The sequence below is a fragment of the Oncorhynchus kisutch genome, linkage group LG2 (assembly GCF_002021735.2).
Source record: "Oncorhynchus kisutch isolate 150728-3 linkage group LG2, Okis_V2, whole genome shotgun sequence".
In the NCBI taxonomy this organism is placed as follows: domain Eukaryota; kingdom Metazoa; phylum Chordata; class Actinopteri; order Salmoniformes; family Salmonidae; genus Oncorhynchus; species Oncorhynchus kisutch.
The window spans coordinates 72,640,758-72,659,737 of NC_034175.2; the positions used below are offsets into that span (position 1 = coordinate 72,640,758).

General features: G+C 45.5%; 1 protein-coding gene across 1 annotated transcript; it reads left to right on the forward strand.

Moving 5' to 3' along the window:
* The first annotated feature begins 8,206 nt into the window (after positions 1-8,206).
* Positions 8,207-11,434, forward strand: LOC109905312 (involucrin). Its single transcript, XM_031801401.1, has 3 exons — positions 8,207-8,760; positions 8,988-9,293; positions 9,382-11,434. The coding sequence occupies exon 3, from the start codon at positions 10,156-10,158 to the stop codon at positions 10,861-10,863; it is 708 nt and encodes a 235-aa protein (XP_031657261.1). The 5' UTR covers positions 8,207-8,760; positions 8,988-9,293; positions 9,382-10,155; the 3' UTR covers positions 10,864-11,434.
* The last annotated feature ends 7,546 nt before the right edge of the window (positions 11,435-18,980 follow it).

Below are 18,980 nucleotides of genomic sequence, written 5' to 3' on the forward strand. Positions count from 1 at the left end.
AGTCACATGCGCCGAATACAACAGGCCTTACAGTGAAATGTGTACTTACGTTACTTCGTTCCAAGATGGCGTAGCAGTAAGTCGTCCTGTCCTGTCGTGTCCCTGTATTTATCGTTTCTTTTTCGTTTTTTACATATTTTTACATATTTTCTCCACATATCTCTTTGAAAACATTTTGCTAAACCCTAAGCTTCCAAATACTCTCCTGCAACCCGACTCACCCAATGTAGCTATTTTTCCTAAATTCCTAAAGTATTTATATTTACTTCGGGACCCCTCAACTGAAGCTAGCCAGCTAACCAGCGGGTATGCTAGCGGTCTTCAGCTAACCGGTCATCAGCTAACCTGTAGTTCGGAAAGCTCTCGCCTGTTCGTACAACGCGACTCTAACCAGAGCATAACGGACCTATTTATTTTTCATCCCCGGATTCATCCCCGGATTCCCACCGCAAACGGAACATCTTTCAGCTGGATTTTTCAGCAACTAGCTATCTAGCTAAACCGCAACCCCGGATTACTCCTGGCTAGCGTTTCCACCCACTTAGCTTGAAGCTAGCCCGGCCGTAGCACCTGTGCTACCACCGTAGCATACTCCTGAGCTATAATACCCGGGCCCACGACCGGTCTATCGATGTCATCGCATGAAGAGGAATAAACAGACTCACCCCATCGCGACGTCCCCCAAAGGCTAACTCTCTAGCCCTCACTATCTCCCTGCTTGCTAATTCGGCCTGCTAACTGCTAGCTTGTCCAGCTCCGGTCCGCTAACTGCTACCTTGTCTAGCCCGGGCCTACAAACTGTTAGCTTGTTAGCACAGGCCTGCTAACGGCCTGAATCGCCGCGTCCCAAACGCTCACCGGACCCATATTTACTTTCTCTCTTTTGACTTTTAATTTGTTTATACCTTCCGGAAACCTGCCTCACCCAATGTGATACGGAATCGCTATTATTTTTTTATTTTTAGAACACACTCAAGAACCTCCAGAAGCTAACCAGCTAACTAGCTACAAGATATTTAGTCATTGTTAGTTTTTTAAAACCTGGATAACACTCGCCAGTCCAGCTTCCCTGCCCCATCCACCGCTGCCCCCTGGACACTGATCTCTTGGCTACATAGCTGATGCACGCTGGACTGTCCATTAATCACGGTACTCCATTCTGCTTGTTTGTTTTATCTGTTGGCCCCGTTGCCTAGTCTACGCCATTTTACCTGCTGTTGTTGTGCTAGCTGATTAGCTGTTGTCTCACCTACTGTTTTAGCTAGCTTTCCCAATTCAACACCTGTGATTACTGCATGCCTCGCTGTATGTTTCTCTCAAATGTCAATATGCCTTGTATACTGTTGTTCAGGTTAGTTATCATTGTTTTAGTTCACAATGGAGCCCCTAGTTCCACTCTTCATGCCCCTGATAACTCCTTTGTCCCACCTCCCACACATGCGGTGACCTCACCCATTACTACCAGCATGTCCAGAGATACAACCTCTCTCATCATCACCCAGTGCCTGGGCTTACCTCCGCTGTACCCGCACCCCACCATACCCCTGTCTGCGCATTATGCCCTGAATATATTCTACCATGCCCAGAAACCTGCTCCTCTTATTCTCTGTCCCCAACGCTCTAGGCGACCAGTTTTGATAGCCTTTAGCCGCACCCTCATACTACTCCTTCTCTGTTCCGCGGGTGATGTGGAGGTAAACCCAGGCCCTGCATGTCCCCAGGCACCCTCATTGGTTGACTTCTGTGATCGAAAAAGCCTTGGTTTCATGCATGTCAACATCAGAAGCCTCCTCCCTAAGTTTGTTTTACTCACTGCTTTAGCACACTCTGCTAACCCGGATGTCCTTGCTGTGTCTGAATCCTGGCTCAGGAAGGCCACCAAAAATTCAGAGATTTCCATACCCAACTATAACATCTTCCGTCAAGATAGAACTGCCAAAGGGGGAGGAGTTGCAGTTTACTGCAGAGATAGCCTGCAAAGTAATGTCATACTTTCCAGGTCCATACCCAAACAGTTCGAACTACTAATTTTGAAAATTACTCTCTCCAGAAATAAGTCTCTCACGGTTGCCGCCTGCTACCGACCCCCCTCAGCTCCCAGCTGTGCCCTGGACACCATTTGTGAATTGATCGCCCCCCATCTAGCTTCAGAGTTTGTTCTGTTAGGTGACCTAAACTGGGATATGCTTAACACCCCGCCAGTCCTACAATCTAAGCTAGATGCCCTCAATCTCACACAAATCATCAAGGAACCCACCAGGTACAACCCTAACTCTGTAAACAAGGGCACCCTCATAGACGTCATCCTGACCAACTGGCCCTCCAAATACACCTCCGCTGTCTTCAACCAGGATCTCAGCGATCACTGCCTCATTGCCTGTATCCGCTACGGAGCCGCAGTCAAACGACCACCCCTCATCACTGTCAAACGCTCCCTAAAACACTTCTGTGAGCAGGCCTTTCTAATCGACCTGGCCCGGGTATCCTGGAAGGACATTGACCTCATCCCGTCAGTTGAGGATGCCTGGTCATTCTTTAAAAGCAACTTCCTCACCATTTTAGATAAGCATGCTCCGTTCAAAAAATGCAGAACTAAGAACAGATACAGCCCTTGGTTCACCCCAGACCTGACTGCCCTCGACCAGCACAAAAACATCCTGTGGCGGACTGCAATAGCATCGAATAGTCCCCGTGATATGCAACTGTTCAGGGAAGTCCGGAACCAATACACGCAGTCAGTCAGGAAAGCTAAGGCCAGCTTCTTCAGGCAGAAGTTTGCATCCTGTAGCTCCAACTCCAAAACGTTCTGGGACACCGTGAAGTCCATGGAGAACAAGAGCACCTCCTCCCAGCTGCCCACTGCACTGAGGCTAGGTAACACGGTCACCACTGATAAATCCATGATTATCGAAAACTTCAATAAGCATTTCTCAACGGCTGGCCATGCCTTCCGCCTGGCTACTTCAACCTCGGCCAACAGCTCCGCCCCCCCCGCAGCTCGTCGCCCAAGCCTCTCCAGGTTCTCCTTTAACCAAATCCAGATAGCAGATGTTCTGAAAGAGCTGCAAAACCTGGACCCGTACAAATCAGCTGGGCTTGACAATCTGGACCCTCTATTTCTGAAACTATCTGCCACCATTGTCGCAACCCCTATTACCAGCCTGTTCAACCTCTCTTTCATATCGTCTGAGATCCCCAAGGATTGGAAAGCTGCCGCAGTCATCCCCCTCTTCAAAGGGGGAGACACCCTGGACCCAAACTGTTACAGACCTATATCCATCCTGCCCTGCCTATCTAAGGTCTTCGAAAGCCAAGTCAACAAACAGGTCACTGACCATCTCGAATCCCACCGTACCTTTTCCGCTGTGCAATCTGGTTTCCGAGCCGGTCATGGGTGCACCTCAGCCACACTCAAGGTACTCAACGATATCATAACCGCCATCGATAAAAGACAGTACTGTGCAGCCGTCTTTATCGACCTTGCCAAGGCTTTCGACTCTGTCAATCACCATATTCTTATCGGCAGACTCAGGAGCCTCGGTTTTTCGGATGACTGCCTCGCCTGGTTCACCAATTACTTTGCAGACAGAGTTCAGTGCGTCAAATCGGAGGGCATGCTGTCTGGTCCTCTGGCAGTCTCTATGGGGGTGCCACAGGGTTCAATTCTCGGGCCGACTCTTTTCTCTGTGTATATCAATGATGTTGCTCTTGCTGCGGGCGATTCCCTGATCCACCTCTATGCAGACGACACCATTCTATATACTTTCGGCCCGTCTTTGGACACTGTGCTATCTAACCTCCAAACAAGCTTCAATGCCATACAACACTCCTTCCGTGGCCTCCAACTGCTCTTAAACGCTAGTAAAACCAAATGCATGCTTTTCAACCGGTCGCTGCCTGCACCCGCATGCCCGACTAGCATCACCACCCTGGATGGTTCCGACCTAGAATATGTGGACGTCTATAAGTACCTAGGTGTCTGGCTAGACTGCAAACTCTCCTTCCAGACTCATATCAAACATCTCCAATCGAAAATCAAATCAAGAGTCGGCTTTCTATTCCGCAACAAAGCCTCCTTCACTCACGCCGCCAAGCTTACCCTAGTAAAACTGACTATCCTACCGATCCTCGACTTCGGCGATGTCATCTACAAAATGGCTTCCAACACTCTACTCAGCAAACTGGATGCAGTTTATCACAGTGCCATCCGTTTTGTCACTAAAGCACCTTATACCACCCACCACTGCGACTTGTATGCTCTAGTCGGCTGGCCCTCGCTACATATTCGTCGCCAGACCCACTGGCTCCAGGTCATCTACAAGTCCATGCTAGGTAAAGCTCCGCCTTATCTCAGCTCACTGGTCACGATGGCAACACCCATCCGTAGCACACGCTCCAGCAGGTGTATCTCACTGATCATCCCTAAAGCCAACACCTCATTTGGCCGCCTTTCGTTCCAGTACTCTGCTGCCTGTGACTGGAACGAATTGCAAAAATCGCTGAAGTTGGAGACTTTTATCTCCCTCACCAACTTCAAACATCAGCTATCTGAGCAGCTAACCGATCGCTGCAGCTGTACATAGTCTATTGGTAAATAGCCCACCCTTCTTCACCTACCTCATCCCCATACTGTTTTTATTTATTTACTTTTCTGCTCTTTTGCACACCAATATCTCTACCTGTACATGACCATCTGATCATTCATCACTCCAGTGTTAATCTGCAAAATTGTAATTATTTGCCTACCTCCTCATGCCTTCTGCACACATTGTATATAGACTCCCCCTTTGTTTTCTACTGTGTTATTGACTTGTTAATTGTTTACTCCATGTGTAACTCTTTGTTGTCTGCTCACACTGCTATGCTTTATCTTGGCCAGGTCGCAGTTGCAAATGAGAACTTGTTCTCAACTAGCCTACCTGGTTAAATAAAGGTGTTCTCAACTAGCCTACCTGGTTAAATAAAGGTGTTCTCAACTAGCCTACCTGGTTAAATAAAGGTGTTCTCAACTAGCCTACCTGGTTAAATAAAGGTAAAATAAAAAAATAACTTACGAGCCCCTAACCAACAATGCAGTTAAAATACGATTAAGAATAAGAAATAAAAAATAACAAGCAATTAAAGAGCAGCAGTGAAATAACAATTGCGAGACTATATACAGGGGGGGTACCGGTACAGAGTCAATGTGCGGGGGCACCTGTTAGTTGAGGGGCGCGGTTGTACATGTAGGTAGAGTTATTAAAGTGACTATGCATAGATGATTACAACTTTAGGGTATACCTAGCCAGAAAGCCTAGATGTCTTCATTAGGGTATACCTAGCCAGAGAGCCTAGCTGTCTTCATTATGGTATACCTAGCCAGAGAGCCTAGCTGTCTTCATTAGGGTCTCCCAAGCCAGAGAGCCTAGTTGTCTTCATTAGGGTATCCCTAGCCAGAGAGCCTAGCTGTCTTCATTAGGGAATACCTAGCCAGAGAGCCTAGCTGTCGTCATTAGGGTATACCTAGCCAGCAGAGTTGTCTTCATTAGGTTATACCTATTCAGCACAGCCAAGCTGTCTTCATTAGTGTATATCTATACAGTGCTTCTAAACCTGCATTGCTTGCTGTTTGGGGTTTTAGGCTGGGTTTCTGTACAGCACTTTGAGATATGAGCTGATGTAAGAAGGGCTATATAAATACATTTGATTTGATTTCATTAGGGTATCCCTAGCCAGAGAGCCTAGCTGTCTTCATTAGGGTATCCCTAGCCAGAGAGCCTAGCTGTCTTCATTAGGGTATCCCTAGCCAGAGAGCCTAGCTGTCTTCATTAGGGTATACCTAGCCAGAGAGCCTAGCTGTCTTCTTTAGGGTATACCTAGCCTAGGGTATACCTAGCCAGCAGAGCCTAGCTGTCTTCATTAGGGTCTACCTAGCCTAGGGTATACCTAGCCAGCAGAGCCTAGCTGTCTTCATTAGGGTCTACCTAGCCTAGGGTATACCTAGCCAGCAGAGCCTAGCTGTCTTCATTAGGGTATACCTAGCCTAGGGTATACCTAGCCAGAGAGCCTAGCTGTCTTCATTAGGGTATACCTAGCCAGAGAGCCTAGCTGTCTTCATTAGGGTCTACCTAGCCTAGGGTATACCTAGCCAGCAGAGCCTAGCTGTCTTCATTAGGGTATACCTAGCCAGAGAGCCTAGCTGTCTTCATTAGGGTATACCTAGCCAGAGAGCCTAGCTGTCTTCATTAGGGTCTACCTAGCCTAGGGTATACCTAGCCAGCAGAGCCTAGCTGTCTTCATTAGGGTCTACCTAGCCTAGGGTATACCTAGCCAGCAGAGCCTAGCTGTCTTCATTTAGGGTCTACCTAGCCTAGGGTATACCTAGCCAGAGAGCCTAGCTGTCTTCATTAGGGTATACCTAGCCAGAGAGCCTAGCTGTCTTCATTTAGGGTATACCTAGCCAGAGAGCCTAGCTGTCTTCATTAGGGTATACCTAGCCAGCAGAGCCTAGCTGTCTTCATTAGGGTCTACCTAGCCAGAGAGCCTAGCTGTCTTCATTTAGGGTATACCTAGCCAGAGAGCCTAGCTGTCTTCATTAGGGTATACCTAGCCAGAGAGCCTAGCTGTCTTCATTAGGGTATACCTAGCCAGAGAGCCTAGCTGTCTTCATTTAGGGTATACCTAGCCAGAGAGCCTAGCTGTCTTCATTAGGGTATACCTAGCCAGAGAGCCTAGCTGTCTTCATTTAGGGTATACCTAGCCAGAGAGCCTAGCTGTCTTCATTAGGGTATACCTAGCCAGCAGAGCCTAGCTGTCTTCATTAGGGTATACCTAGCCACCTAACCAGGTGTGTGTTTCTTCTGCCTCCAGATTGCCATAGTTTGTTATCATTTTATAATCACGGTTACATCAGCAGCATTATATCTCCTAGACTCGGAACGTCTCATGAAAAAAAAGAAAAAGAAGGAGTGTCCACTCACTTCCCTGTCTGGCTTGTAACTATTCTTTTTTCAACTTGTGATGCGACAATATTCAAGGTATTTCAATTAGTCTCTTGCATCGTGGAATGTCTACACTGGTGTTGGTATTTTTGTTGTTTAGTACGTCTCCTCTACCTCAATATTTGTATTTCATTCATTGTTTTAGGAAGGAAGGAAAGGGTTTTAGCTTGTCTAAAGATTAAGTTGTCTCCGCTTGGTCACCTCGTGGCCATCGAATCAATGATTCATTCTCTCGGCTTTCACACACACTTTCAAACAGAAACTCAAGGCTCTGGTTAAATGAATGAATGAATCATAGATGTCAGATAATAAATGTGGTTGTGATTTTCATGTGTAACGGATGTGAAACGGCTAGCTTAGTTAGCGGTGCGCGCTAAATAGCGTTTCAACCGGTGACGTCACTTGCTCTGAGACCTTGAAGTAGTGGTTCCCCTTGCTCTGCAAGAGTTGTTGATGTGTGCAGAAGGTCCCTGGTTCGCGCCCGGGTATGGGCGAGGGGACGGTCTAAAGTTATACTGTTACACATGTGGCTGTAGTTTTTTTAGCCTTATTTTGCAGACCGTGAGGACAACCAACCTGATTGGATTTTCCTCAGGTTTTAGCCTGCAATATCAGTTCTGTTTAACTCACAGACAAAATTTGGACAGTTTTGGAAACTTTAGAGTGTTTTCTATCCTAATCTGTCAATTATATGCATATTCTAGCATCTGGTCCTGAGAAATAGGCCGTTTACTTTGGGATCGTTATTTTTCCAAACATAAAAATAGTGCCCCCTAGAGGTTAATATAATGTTTACATACCCTACATTACTCATCTCATATGTATATACTGTACTCTATAGCATCTACCGCATCTTGCCATCTTTATGTAATACATGTATCACTAGCCACTTTAAACAATGCCACTTTTATATGTTTACATACCCTACATTACTCATCTCATATGCATATACTGTACTCGATACCATCTACTGCATCTTGCCTATGCCGTTCTGTACCATCACTCATTCATATATCTTTATGTACATATTCTTCATCCCTGTACACTTGTGGTAGTTGTTGCGAAATTGTTAGGTTAGATTACTTGTTGGTTATTACTGCCTTGTCGGAACTAGAAGCACAAGCATTTCGCTACACTCGCATTAACATCTGCTAACCATTTTTGATTTGATTTGATTTTGATTTGATTCGAAAACCATTGATAACATGAAGGATATGGGCATGGAGGGGCAGGAAACTATCAGGCTCCATGTGGACCTGAAGGCAAAGCGACAATCCCTCACTATGTTACACCACAATCTAATTGATCCATGCGTAGACTTTCTTATACGCAAACCACACACATTCACTAACACAGTGACATTGGTTTATTATCTGTGTTGAATTCTGAGCTTAGTTTGTAACTTTGACATATTGGTACGTTTCAGCACCAGCTGCATCTGAGAATGAAGTCACTGGGATTATAGGAGAGTCTGTTCTCCTGTCCTGTGACCTGAAATCATCCACGGCCATCGACACAGCAAGACTCCGGTTCCATTGGCAAGACGAGTCCGAAAGAGTGTTGTACTCGTTCGAAAAAGGAGAAGAGAATCAACATCAGGATAGCCTTTACACAAACAGAACTAAAGCCTTTCGGTCTGAGATGAGTTCTGGGAATATGTCTATCAAACTCAGCCAAGTAACACTTGAAGACAAGGAGAACGTCTACAGGGCTTTCGCTACACTGTTTGGCGAGAATGATAAGCATAACCACCCGTGTCGCACTACCCTACTTGTGGCAGGTATGGTTGAGTTAATAACACAGGAGGCTTCTGAGGGGAGGCTAGCTCGTAATAATGTCTGGAATGGAATAGTATCAACCACATGGGAACCATGTATTGGATGTGTTTGATACCATGTCCACCTGTGTGAATCATTCACAGCATTAATACAGTCATTGTAGGAAATCATCAAACATTACTATGGCACCTTTCTAACATCTTGTTCTATTTATTTTGTTCACTTTCAGCACGGTTCCCGACACCCAGTGTGACTGTGAACAAGACAAATATGAATTCCACGTGTTCAACCCAGAGGGGATACCCACAACCAATGGTCACATGGACCATCCAGGACCGTGGGAACCGCACTCTGGACCCGTGGGAAGTACAGACCAATATTACTCTGGATTCTGAAAGTGGACTGTACAGCGTCTGGAGTCAAGTGAATATAACAGAAAATCAGACGGTGACCTGCCATATCTTCAACCCCGTTCTGAGAGAGACTGTGAGCAACACAACCATCGTCAGCCCCAGCATTAACACAGACCCTGCAGGTGCATGTGACAGGATGTAACACCACCACTCACTGCCTAATATTCATGAACTGAAAACTTAATCACTCATCTTGTCTTTTTCTCACAGGTGATGTTCAGGAAGGCTTTACTCCCATCAATATTACTCCCATCATTATCACAATAGTGATCATTCTAGTATTGATTCTGTTTTCCATCGGGGGTTATTTTGTGGACAAAAAACGTAAGTTACAATTTCCGATGTTTTACTTCTTGTAATCAGATTCAGTATAAAGTTGTCTCAGTCTGTAATTACTCTGTCAGTGCCACATCTAAATATTTTATTTCCGTGTACATCCAAACACTATATTATTTCACATTTGAGGAGTGACCAGTATGTGAAAATCAGCTGGCCCTACATACATTTTATTCTGTAGCTAGATGTGCATTGTTAATTATGACTAAAACACTGAACTATGTGGTTAAATATGAATATAACACTGATCCATGTTGATCTAGGTTGTGGAGCCAGCGGTGGAACCATAAAAGTTGAAGTTGTCTCAGTCTGTAATTACTCTGTCAGTGCCACATCTAAAGATTTGTTCTCCATTTACATTCAAATACTATATTATTTCACATTTCAGGTGTGACCAGTATGTGCTGGCCCTATATCAGGTATGGTTGATATCAGCTGGCCCTATATACATTTTATTCAGTAGTTAGATGTATTGTTAATTATGACTAAAAACAATGATCCATGTTGATCTGGTTAATTATGACTAAAAACACTGATCCATGTTGATCGAGGTTGTGGAGCCAGAGATGGGGCCACAGGAGCCAGAGATGGGGCCACAGGAGCCAGAGATGGTGCTACAGGGCCACCAATTTTCCACAGGAGCCAGAGATGGTGCTACAGGAGCCAGAGGTGGGCCAACAGGAGCCCGAGATGGTGCTACAGGAGCCAGAGATTGTGCTACAGGAGCCAGAGATGAGGCCACAGGAGCCAGAGATGGTGCTACAGGAGCCAGAGGTGGTACTACAGGAGCCAGAGGTGGTGCTACAGGAGCCAGAGATGGGGCTACAGGAGCCAGAGGTGGGGCCACAGGAGCCAGAGGTGGTGCTACAGGAGCCAGAGATGGGTCCACAGGAGCCAGAGGTGGTGCTACAGGAGCCAGAGGTGGTGCTACAGGAGCCAGAGGTGGTACTACAGGAGCCAGAGGTGGTGCTACAGGAGCCAGAGATGGGGCCACAGGAGCCAGAGATGGGGCTACAGGAGCCAGAGATGGGGCTACAGGAGCCAGAGATGGGGCTACAGGAGCCAGAGATGGGGCTACAGGAGCCAGAGATGGTGCCACAGGAGACAGAGATGGGGTTACAGGAGCCAGAGGTGGTGCTACAGGAGCCAGAGGTGGTGCTACAGGAGCCAGAGATGGTGCCACAGGAGCCAGAGGTGGTGCTACAGGAGCCAGAGGTGGTGCCTCAGGAGCCAGAGGTGGTGCTACAGGAGCCAGAGGTGGTGCTACAGGAGCCAGAGGTGGTGCTACAGGAGCCAGAGGTGGTGCTACAGGAGCCAGATGTCCAGTGGAACCGTGGCCTCCCTGACCAACCCTGAACCTAACGGCCGGCTGTCTAGGGAGTGCACGGGAAAAGGAGAATCTATCGGCACCAGCGGAACACCCAGCTTGATGGCAAGTCCACGATCCATAAAGTCCCCAGCTGCACCTGAATCAACTAGCTCCTTATGCTGGGAAGAGGGGGAAAAAAATTAAGGAAAAAAATCAAGACAAACATGTGACCAACAGGGGGTTCTGGGGTGACCGAGAAGCGTTTCGCCTGCCCTCTCGACTCCCAGACGGGCCCCCCCAGCACCGATTGGCCGTTTTTTCGTCAGTTACACCTTCATCAGAGCATCAAAAGATGTGCCAAATGATTTTATATAAATTTTTGTATGCAGTTGGCTAGGTGATAATTACAATTGCCTCACCTGTGTGAGGGCGGTACAAAGTGGTAAAAAAACAACATTAGTGAACCAATGATTGTTACAATATACATCAAATATATCTATAAATTCACAGATCGGCAGAATAAACTGGATAAATATCATGTTTTTCTTCTCCAAGGTGGCATAGCAGTTCAGACGTCTTTTGTCCTCGTCTTGTCGTGTCCTGTATATATATATATTTACAACTTTTTCACATACATTTTATTTTTATTTTCCATCAACTCATCTTCAAAACACTCTCCTGCAACCCGCCTCACCAATGTATATTTATAAAAAAGTATTATTTACCTCAGATCTGTAATCCTCCAAGAAGCTAGCCAGAAACTCCAGGAGGCTGGCCTGAAACTAGCCAGTAGCTAATCCAGAAGCTAGTTCAGAAGCTAGTTGGCTCCTTTACTGGCAAGTCGTTGGTGTTCAGCTAACCACGGTTTGTGGTCATCGGCTATCCTTTGGCTCGAAAGTCTATCGCCAGTTCTGTACGGCGCAGCGCGGCTCGGAGCGGAGCATACCGGACCAATTTTTCTCTCCATGTCCCTGGATTTCGACTGCTCTCTGGACATTCATGCCCGGATCTCACAGCTAGCTAGCTGCTATCCGTGTGACTATCGGCCTTCGTCGATTCCGGAGCAAACATAAATTGTTCCGGAGCTAGCAAGCTCCGTCAATCACTCCTGAGTTCCATCAATCACACCTGGGCTGCAGTCGCCTATCCGGACCCGTTTTGCTGCCTTCGCGGAGCCCCACCGGGCCTTCACAACTGGACTGCCGACGTTATCTACCCGAAGGAGTTATTCGGCTGGCTCCTCCGTCGTGACGTTACCTGAACGCCCATCTGCGGCCTGCTAACCGTTAGCTGTCTTACCGGCTGCTATCTGAATAGACAATCGGACAATTTTTTTAATTTTTTTTATTATTATTATTATTATGTTTTCTTCTTGGGCCTCTATAACTATATCTATTGTTTTATTTTTGTTGTTGTGTGATTTGGATTGATCCCCTCTACCACACGGAACCCCACTAATCTACTGACGGAGCGCAGGAGGTGGCTAACAACAGACCTCCATCCTATGCTAGCTTGCTACCGATGCCCTGGCTAGCTGTCTAAATCACCAACCAACCTCTCCACTCACCGGACCCTTTTGATCACTCGACTAAGCATGCCTTTCCTTAATGTCAATATGTCTTGTCCATTTCTGTTCTGGTTAGTGTTTATTGGCTTATTTCACTGTAGAGCCTCTAGTCCTGCTCACTATACCTTATCCAACCTATTAGTTCCACCACCCACACATGCAATGACATCTCCTGGTTTCAACGATGTTTCTAGAGACAATATCTCTCTCTTCATCACTCAATACCTAGGTTTACCTCCACTGTATTCACATCCTACCATACATTTGTCTGTACATTATACCTTGATGCTATTTTATCGCCCCCAGAAACCTCCTTTTACTCTATGTTCCAGACGTTCTAGACGACCAATTCTCATAGCTTTTAGCCGTACCCTTATTCTACTCCTCCTATGTTCCTCTGGCGATGTAGAGGTGAATCCAGGCCCTGCAGTGCCTAGCTCCACTCCTATTCCCCAGGCGCTCTCTTTTGACGACTTCTGTAACCGTAATAGCCTTGGTTTCATGCATGTTAACGTTAGAAGCCTCCTCCCTAAGTTTGTTCTATTCACTGCTTTAGCACACTCTGCCAACCCGGATGTTCTAGCTGTGTCTGAATCCTGGCTTAGGAAGACCACCAAAAACTCAGACATTTTAATTCCAAACTACAACATTTTCAGACAAGATAGAACTGCCAAAGGGGGCGGTGTTGCAATCTACTGCAAAGATAGCCTGCAGAGTTCTGTCCTACTATCCAGGTCTGTACCCAAACAATTTGAACTTCTACTTTTAAAAATCCACCTCTCTAAAAACAAGTCTCTCACCGTTGCCGCCTGCTATAGACCACCCTCTGCCCCCAGCTGTGCTCTGGACACCATATGTGAACTGATTGCCCCCCATCTATCTTCAGAGTTCGTGCTGCTAGGCGACCTAAACTGGAACATGCTTAACACCCCAGCCATCCTACAATCTAAATTTGATGCCCTCAATCTCACACAAATAATCAATGAACCTACCAGGTACCTCCCCAAAACCTTAAACACGGGCACCCTCATAGATATCATCCTAACCAACTTCCCCTCTAAAAACACCTCTGCTGTCTTCAACCAAGATCTCAGCGATCACTGCCTCATTGCCTGCATCCGTAATGGGTCAGCGGTCAAACGACCTCCACTCATCACTGTAAAACGCTCCCTGAAACACTTCTGCGAGCAGGCCTTTCTAATCGACCTGGCCGGGGTATCCTGGAAGGATATTGATCTCATCCCGTCAGTATATGATGCCTGGATATTTTTTTTTATTTTTTAAATGCCTTCCTAACCATCTTAAATAAACATGCCCCATTTAAGAAATTTAGAACCAGGAACAGATATAGCCCTTGGTTCTCCCCAGACCTGACTGCCCTTAACCAACACAAAAACATCCTATGGCATTCTGCATTAGCATCGAACAGCCCCCGTGATATGCAGCTGTTCAGGGAAGCTAGAAATCATTATACACAGGCAGTTAGAAAAGCCAAGGCTAGCTTTTTCAAGCAGAAATTTGCTTCCTGCAACACTAACTTAAAAAAGTTCTGGGACACTGTAAAGTCCATGGAGAATAAGAACACCTCCTCCCAGCTGCCCACTGCACTGAAGATAGGAAACACTGTCACCACTGATAAATCCACCATAATTGAGAATTTCAATAAGCATTTTTCTACGGCTGGCCATGCTTTCCACCTGGCTACTCCTACCCCGGACAACAGCACTGCACCCCCAACAGCAACTCGCCCAAGCCTTCCCCATTTCTCCTTCTCCCAAATCCATTCAGCTGATGTTCTGAAAGAGCTGCAAAATCTGGACCCCTACAAATCAGCCGGGCTAGACAATCTGGACCCTTTCTTTCTAAAATTATCTGCCGAAATTGTTGCCACCCCTATTACTAGCCTGTTCAACCTCTCTTTCGTGTCGTCTGAGATTCCCAAAGATTGGAAAGCAGCTGCGGTCATCCCCCTCTTCAAAGGGGGGGACACTCTTGACCCAAACTGCTACAGACCTATATCTATCCTACCGTGCCTTTCTAAGGTCTTCGAAAGCCAAGTCAACAAACAGATTACCGACCATTTCGAATCTCACCATACCTTCTCTGCTATGCAATCCGGTTTCAGAGCTGGTCATGGGTGCACCTCAGCCACGCTCAAGGTCCTAAACGATATCTTAACCGCCATCGATAAGAAACATTACTGTGCAGCCGTATTCATTGATCTGGCCAAGGCTTTCGACTCTGTCAATCACCATATCCTCATCGGCAGACTCGACAGCCTTGGTTTCTCAAATGATTGCCTCGCTTGGTTCACCAACTACTTCTCTGATAGAGTTCAGTGTGTCAAATCGGAGGGTCTGCTGTCCGGACCTCTGGCAGTCTCTATGGGGGTGCCACAGGGTTCAATTCTTGGACCGACTCTCTTCTCTGTATACATCAATGAGGTCGCTCTTGCTGCTGGTGAGTCCCTGATCCACCTCTACGCAGACGACACCATTCTGTATACTTCCGGCCCTTGTTTGGACACTGTGTTAACAACCCTCCAGGCAAGCTTCAATGCCATACAACTCTCCTTCCGTGGCCTCCAATTGCTCTTAAATACAAGTAAAACTAAATGCATGCTCTTCAACCGATCGCTACCTGCACCTACCCGCCTGTCCAACATCACTACTCTGGACGGCTCTGACTTAGAATACGTGGACAACTACAAATACTTAGGTGTCTGGTTAGACTGTAAACTCTCCTTCCAGACCCATATCAAACATCTCCAATCCAAAGTTAAATCTAGAATTGCCTTCCTATTTCGCAACAAAGCATCCTTCACTCATGCTGCCAAACATACCCTTGTAAAACTGACCATCCTACCAATCCTCGACTTTGGCGATGTCATTTACAAAATAGCCTCCAATACCCTACTCAACAAATTGGATGCAGTCTATCACAGTGCAATCCGTTTTATCACCAAAGCCCCATATACTACCCACCATTGCGACCTGTACGCTCTCGTTGGCTGGCCCTCGCTTCATACTCGTCGCCAAACCCACTGGCTCCATGTCATCTACAAGACCCTGCTAGGTAAAGTCCCCCCTTATCTCAGCTCGCTGGTCACCATAGCATCTCCCACCTGTAGCACACGCTCCAGCAGGTATATCTCTCTAGTCACCCCCAAAACCAATTCTTTCTTTGGCCGCCTCTCCTTCCAGTTCTCTGCTGCCAATGACTGGAACGAACTACAAAAATCTCTGAAACTGGAAACACTTATCTCTCTCACTAGCTTTAAGCACCAACTGTCAGAGCAGCTCACAGATTACTGCACCTGTACATAGCCCACCTATAATTTAGCCCAAACAACTACCTCTTTCCCAACTGTATTTAATTTTTATTTATTTATTTATTTTGCTCCTTTGCACCCCATTATTTTTTATTTCTACTTTGCACATTCTTCCATTGCAAAACTACCATTCCAGTATTTTACTTGCTATATTGTATTTACTTTGCCATCATGGCCTTTTTTGCCTTTACCTCCCTTCTCACCTCATTTGCTCACATTGTATATAGACTTGTTTATACTGCATTATTGACTGTATGTTTGTTTTTACTCCATGTGTAACTCTGTGTCGTTTTATCTGTCGAACTGCTTTGCTTTATCTTGGCCAGGTCGCAATTGTAAATGAGAACTTGTTCTCAACTTGCCTACCTGGTTAAATAAAGGTAAAATAAAATAAATAAATAAATAAATAAAATGTAAGACATTTGAAAAAATTGTGGTGTATTTAGTTACTTCCTACCAAAAATTTGGTCGGAAAAGAAAGATTGTGATTGAATGTAGGAAATGATACATATTGTATAAGCATTACAAATACAGTACAGCTATATCATCTATAACAAAAGGTTCAGTACAGCTATATCATCTATAACAAAAGGTTCAGTACAGCTATATCATCTATAACAAAAGGTTCAGTACAGCTATATCATCTATAACAAAAGGTTCAGTACAGCTATATCATCTATAACAAAAGGTTCAGTACAGCTATATCATCTATAACAAAAGGTTCAGTACAGCTATATCATCTATAACAAAAGGTTCAGTACAGCTATATCATCTATAACAAAAGGTTCAGTACAGCTATATCATCTATAACAAAAGGTTCAGTACAGCTATATCATCTATAACAAAAGGTTCAGTACAGCTATATCATCTATAACAAAAGGTTCAGTACAGTGCCCTCTGCTGGTAGTTTAGTGTATCTCTTCCATCCTGCTTGTACAGCTCCCCTGGAGCAAACATCGAGAGATTATTGATTTTTAAAATCGGTATTCAAACCAGCAACCTTTCGGCCCAACACTCTGACCTCGAAGCTATGTGCTTCGGTTGGGAGAAGAGCAGAGGCTATTGGGTAATGGCGGTCAGTCTAAGGAGAAGAGCAGAGGTTATTGGGTAATGTTGGTCAGTCTAAGGAGAAGAGCAGAGGTTATTGGGTAATGTTGGTCAGTCTAAGGATAAGAGCAGAGGCTATTGGGTAATGGCGGTCAGTCTAAGGAGAAGAGCAGAGGCTATTGGGTAATGTTGGTCAGTCTAAGGATCGGAGTGTTTTGTCAGTCCCTAAGTTGTAGTACTCGGTGATTAAACATTCAAGTCTTGTAATACAGAGTCTCATTGTCCCTGGTCATCATTCATGCTATCTGTCTAACAGTATAAAGTCTAGGCAGGGCATGGAGCTGAACATGTCATTACTGCCTCTGGTTATGTCCATGTCACTTGATCACGATGAGATCACAGAACTGATTCAGACGATCTGCCATCTTCTGTCTGGAGCGAACAGTTTGGGCTACACACTAATACCCCTCTGTGGACATGTGACTGTCACAAACACGTACGTGTCAGTTGTTTTTGCTCTAGGATGCCCACAGGCCTCACAAACACGTACGTGTCAGTTGTTTTGCTCTAGGACGCCCACAGGTCTCACAAGACTCGTCTGAAGGTTCCCTGGTACCAGTTAAAATTATTTCTGGAATTATATATGGAGACTGTTTATTGCCAAAAAAACTGTAAAGAAAAGTCTTGATGGAGACACTTCAGAACAAACTTGATTTAGATTTTGTTTTAGGATGGGGAGACTATCTGTTGTTCAATGTAGTGAATGTGTTATTCGATGCGTTTGCATGAGCTAATAGCAGTAAAGCCACATTTTCATCACATCATTGTTTCACTGTATCTAGTTTTGAATAGTTCAAGTGGTCTTAAAAACCAAAATCACGTACCTAAATGGTATGACCTGGTATGCCCTTCTTAAAACAATTCCATATAGATTAATATAGAATACATTTAGCATATAGATTTAGTATATATAGCATATATTTAGCACGTATATTTGATTTATTTCCATAACCAATTCCATATAGCTTAGTAGAACCCTACCAGCTTAGACAGGTCTCAGACTCTTCTGGGTTGAAGAAGGCCTTTTAAGCCTTGAGACAATTGAAACATGGATTGTGTATGTGTGCCATTCAGAGTGTAAATGGGCAAGAAATAATATATATATATGTCGTTGAACGGGGTATGGTAGTAGGTGCCGGGCACCTGAGTGTGTCAAGAACTACAACGCTGCTGGATTTGTCACGCTCAACAGATTCCTGTGTGTATCAAGAATGGTATTCCATCCACAGGATATCCAGCCAACTTGACACAACGGTGGGAAGCATTGGAGTCAATATGCTCCACCATCCCCGTGAAACGTTATCGACGCCTTGTAGAGTTCATTCCCCGAAGAATTAAGGCTGTTCTGAGGGCAAAAAAGTGGGTGCAACTCAATATGAGGAAGGTGTTCCTAATGTTTTGTACACTCAGTGTAAATTAGAACAGTGGCCAAAGATTCCCTGTGGGTACATCTTTGGTCAACGCTGTAAAAGGGGCATATTGGAGGCAAGAGAAGTGCATCTGCCCTGTGTATCTGTCACGACTTCTGCCCAAGTCGGTTCCTCTCCTTGTTCGGGCGGCGTTCGGCGGTCGACGTCACCGGCCTTCTAGCCGCCATCGCTCCACTTTTCATTTTTCCATTTGTTTTGTCTTGTTTCACCGCACACCTGGTTTACATTCCCTAATCAATCTACATATATATATTCCCTCTGTTTCCCCCATGTCTTTGTGTGGAATTGTGTTTGTTACATGTTTTGTGTGTCGCGCCAGGCTGGTTTTTTCTCCGGGTACCATTGTTCAACCCGTAGTATGTTTAATTGTTAAACATTTTGCATCTTTGTGACTTTGTTGCGCTTTTCACTTTTGCCTTTGGCTGGAGGTTTGTTGGACACTGTTGCGTCCGTCTGTTGTTTGCTTCTGCCAAATAAAGTGTGCGTCTGATCACAACTCTCTGCTCTCCTGCACCGGACTCCTACACCAGTAAATCACAACTCTCTGCTCTCCTGCACCGGACTCCTACACCAGTAAATCACAACTCTCTGCTCTCCTGCACCGGACTCCTACACCAGTAAATCACAACTCTCTGCTCTCCTGCACCGGACTCCTACACCAGTAGATCACAACTCTCTGCTCTCCTGCACCTGACTCCTACACCAGTAGATCACAACTCTCTGCTCTCC